At 41.6% G+C, this 4093-nt stretch overlaps 1 protein-coding gene across 1 annotated transcript; it reads left to right on the top strand.

Annotated features, from left to right (window-relative positions):
- On the top strand, nt 1–393 carry LOC309816920 (large ribosomal subunit protein eL31-like; the record flags this gene model as incomplete). The annotated part of the gene is made up of 1 exon (XM_082644759.1): nt 1–393. The coding sequence occupies exon 1, from the start codon at nt 22–24 to the stop codon at nt 391–393; it is 372 nt and encodes a 123-aa protein (XP_082500885.1). The 5' UTR covers nt 1–21.
- Between the last annotated feature and the right edge of the window lie 3700 nt (nt 394–4093).

Genomic DNA, 4093 nt, shown 5'->3' with positions numbered 1-4093 from the left:
TTCCAACCCGGGACGGGCAGGATGGCTCCAGCAAAGAAGGGCGGTGAGAAGAAGGGCCGGTCCGCCATCAACAAGGTGACCAGAGAATACACCAACAACATTCACAAGTGCATCCATGGAGTGGGTTTCAAGAAGCGTGCCCCTCGGGCACTCAGAGAAATCCGGAAATTTGCCATGAAGGAGATGGGAACTCCAGATGTATGCATTGATACCAGGATCAACAAAGCTGTCTGGGCCAAAGGAATAAGGAATGTCCCATACCATATCCATGTGCGGTTGTCCGGAAAACGTAATGAAGATGAAGATTCACCAAACAAGCTCTATACGTTGGTTACCTATGTATCTGTCACCACTTTCAAAAATCTACAGACAGTTAATGTGGATGAGAACTAACTGTGCTTGTTCAATAAAGTTACAGAACCGCCCCCCCCCCAAAATTCCTCAACAAAATACTAACAAAGAATTCAGCAGCATATTAAAAAGGTTACATGCTGTGGGATATATTCCTGGAATATACAAGGATGGTTCAACATATGAAAATTGATCAAATGTTATTCACTATATTGAAAAAGCTACCTGACCTTCTCAATTTATACAGAAAAAGCTTGTGACACAATTTAATACCCTTTCATGATAAAAACACTCCAAAAAACTAGGAATATAGATATAAAAAAGCTACATATAAAAAACCCATAGCTAACATTGTACTCAGCAGTGAAAGATTAAAAGCTTATCTGCTAAAATAAGAAACAAGACAAGGATGACTGTTTTTGCCAATTCTATTCAATATAGTATTGCAAGTTCTAGTTAGAGCAACTAGGCAAGAAAAGGAAAAGCCATCCAAACTGAAAAGGAAGGAGTAAAATTATCTGTTTGAAGCTGATATGATCTTATATGTAGAAAACCCTAAGGATTCCACCCCCCCCACCACACACACAACCTGTTAGAAGCAATAGACAAATTGAGCAATGTAGTAGTACAGAATCAACACAGAAATCAGTTGCATTTCTAATAATGAACAATCCAAAGAGGAAATTAGGAAAAGAGTTCCACCTACAATATCATCAAAAAGAATAAAATACTTAGGAATTAATTAAGGAGGTGAAAGACTTGTACACTGAAAACAGCAAAACCATTGCTGAAAGAAATGAAAGAAGGTGTAAATAAATGGAAAGACATCTCATGTAAATTGGTTTGTTGTTGAATTTTAGGAGTTCTCTATATATTCTGGATAACAATCCCTTATCACAGATAGGTGATCTGCAAATATTTTTTCCTATTCTGTGAGTTGCCTTTATACTCTGTTGATTGTTGCCTTGGATGCACAAAAGTTTTTAATTTTGGTAAGTCCAATATGTATATTTTTTTCTTTTATTACCTGTGCCTTTGGTGTCATATCTAAGAAATTATTGCCAAATCCAATGTTATGAAGCTTTTCTCCCCTGTGCTTCCTTCTAAATTTTATCTCTTACATTTAGGTCTTTCATCCATTTTGAGTTAATTTTTTTTTACAGGGTGTTGGGTAAGGGTCCAACTTCACTCCTTTGCATGTAAATTTTATATTATGTATATTTTACAATTAAAAATAAAGTTATAAAATTAATACCCTTTGATGATAAAAACACCCAGTAAACCAGGAATAGCAGGGAACTTCCTCAACATGATAAAGGCCATGTATGAAAAACCCACTGGTAACATCATATCATGGTGAAAGACTGAAAGTTTTTTTCACTAAGATTGAGAACAAGACAAGGATGTGTAGTTTAAGCACTTCTATTAGTATGTTTTCATTTCTCTCCGGTAGATTCATCTTACCTAACTTTTCTGCATAATTTGACTCATCTGATCAATCCCTTGGCTTTCTCTCTCTCCTTAGCCTCCACATTACTCCTCTTTTTTAGTTTTCGTCTTTTTTTTTTCTCTTTGATGGCTCTTTTTCTTTTGACCCACTCCAGGATTTACTCTTTTATCTTCACTTTTTCCAATGGGACTGATTTTCATAATATGCAAAACAACACATAAATTGAAATAAAGAATAATACAGTGAGTAGCCATATACCTATCACCCGGCTCAAGAACTAAAACATTGCCTGCTCAGTTGACTGTACCTTTGGTGCCCCTTTCCAATAGCCTCCACTGCCACCCCTTCTCCCAGAGGGAAGTGTGGTAGTTTTGTGGTAGTTTGTTGCATTAATGGCCCCAGTGAGTCAGACTTTGTCCTCACTTTTGCTAGTCCCCTCCCACTTTGACTTTGGGGTTTGCCCCTTACTTGCTTTGCCCGTTACCTTTGGATCTCTTCTCCTTTCTCCCCTCAATTCACTGCTACAGCTACACAAGTTGGCATCAGGAGGGCCTTTGCACTTGCTGTTCCCTGTGCCTAGAACACTCTTGCCCAAATACTTGCATAATATTGTAGCATAGCTAGCTCCCTAACCCTTTGCTCTGGTCATCTTCTCAGCCAGGGCTTTCCTGTCCACCCTAAAACATCAAACTTTTTGGTTGGACTGGCTATCCCTCTCCCTTGCATTATTCTTTTCCATAGCAATGGTCACTATCCTATGTACTATTGTAAATAATTTATTGTTTAGTGGCTCCTCCACCTCTTCCCTAGAATGTAAGCTTCTCAGCTTACTTTTTTTTTTTTAATAGTCTGGTATCCTCAGCCTAGCATACATTAAGTACTGTAGGGGAGGGAAAATAATTTTCCCTCTGCTCTTCTGAGTTCTTGGCTGAAACCCTTATAATAAAAAAGTAACAAAGAGGAAAACAAATAGAGATTTGTTAACATGTATACCTCACATATACATAGGAGATACCCAGGGAAAAGGCTTAGAATGCCAACTTAAATACCATTTTCCGGTGAAGACAAACAAGGAAAGGTGTCTGTTGGGGGTGGGGGGCGGAGAGGGTGGAGACCAGTTATGGAGGTGACCAGGGAAAGAAAAATAAACAAGCTAAGAAGTTTGTTATACAGATTTAAGTCAGTGTCTTCTCCACTGATGAGTCTCTAGCGATTTATTAGAGTTGTCCTTTTCTTCCAGGTACAGAGGGGGAGACACTTTTACAAATAGCGATTTCCTTCATAAATGTACGTTTCCCTTACAAAAGGTTAACTTCTAGTTTATTTTCAGGGCTTCTCTGTGTTTACTTTCTCAGAATAAGTCTTATGTCAAAGAGGCATATTTTGGGGTGGCATATTCTGCTACCTTCCCGCGTTTAGGAATAATGTGAGGAACAAATCAATCTCCATTTTGCAAATAACGAGCAAAGACTGAGATATTAGGCAAGCTGTCCAAGATCACAGAGGCAGCATTTAGCCAACCTGGGATTCCAACCCAGGGCTCCCTCCCAGACACTGTACTATAGTATTTTCTTTTCTGTCTCTTATTTATTTATTTTCCAGTCGTGGCTGCGCTTTGTGCCATAGATGGCATCCAGAATACAGAGGCAGCTGCTGTCTCCAACATTCCTGAAACGGGAATCACGGAGAATTGGATTCCATTTATAACTCGACCATTAATACTGTGACACTGGCTAACATATTTAACTTCTGGAACTCAGTTATGCTCAGCTGTAAAACCGGCTAATAGATCAGCCAATTTCTTTAAGTCCTCTAACTCAAGAACTTTTAAAATCCTAAAATCCGTGTGAAGCGATGGGATTCATTAGTTTCTCAGGCAGCCTCATTCCCTACGGGCTGGAACCGTGCACTGGCCCAAATACCGCTCTGCCGCAGCCTTTGCCACCGCCTCCCATTCCAAGCTAAGAATGGGCAGTGTCACCCTCAGGCCACTCCTAGTGGGATCCCGGTAGCAGGGGTTGAGGAAAAGACAAGGAAACACCCGCTTCTCCGCTGGCTCCCGAACGCTCCAGGTCAGCGCCCCGGGGCCAGAGTCGAGGCCGCCTCCTTCCCTTCGCCATACGGCTTTGTCGGTGCCGTCACCCACGCCAGTCTCGCCCGACCGCTCCACCCAGGGCAGACTCGGACTAGTAACCTCATCCTCCCGGCGGCGCGCAGAGGCCCCGGAAGTGACGTCCGTGCGTGCGTGGCGTGCGCGCGCGGCGCTGGGGGCGGGGCTGCGAGAGGGAGGGC

The sequence above is a fragment of the Mesoplodon mirus genome (genome assembly GCF_964341445.2).
Source record: "Mesoplodon mirus genome assembly, chromosome: 15".
Taxonomy (NCBI): domain Eukaryota; kingdom Metazoa; phylum Chordata; class Mammalia; order Artiodactyla; family Ziphiidae; genus Mesoplodon; species Mesoplodon mirus.
This window is presented reverse-complemented; position numbering and strand designations above follow the sequence as displayed.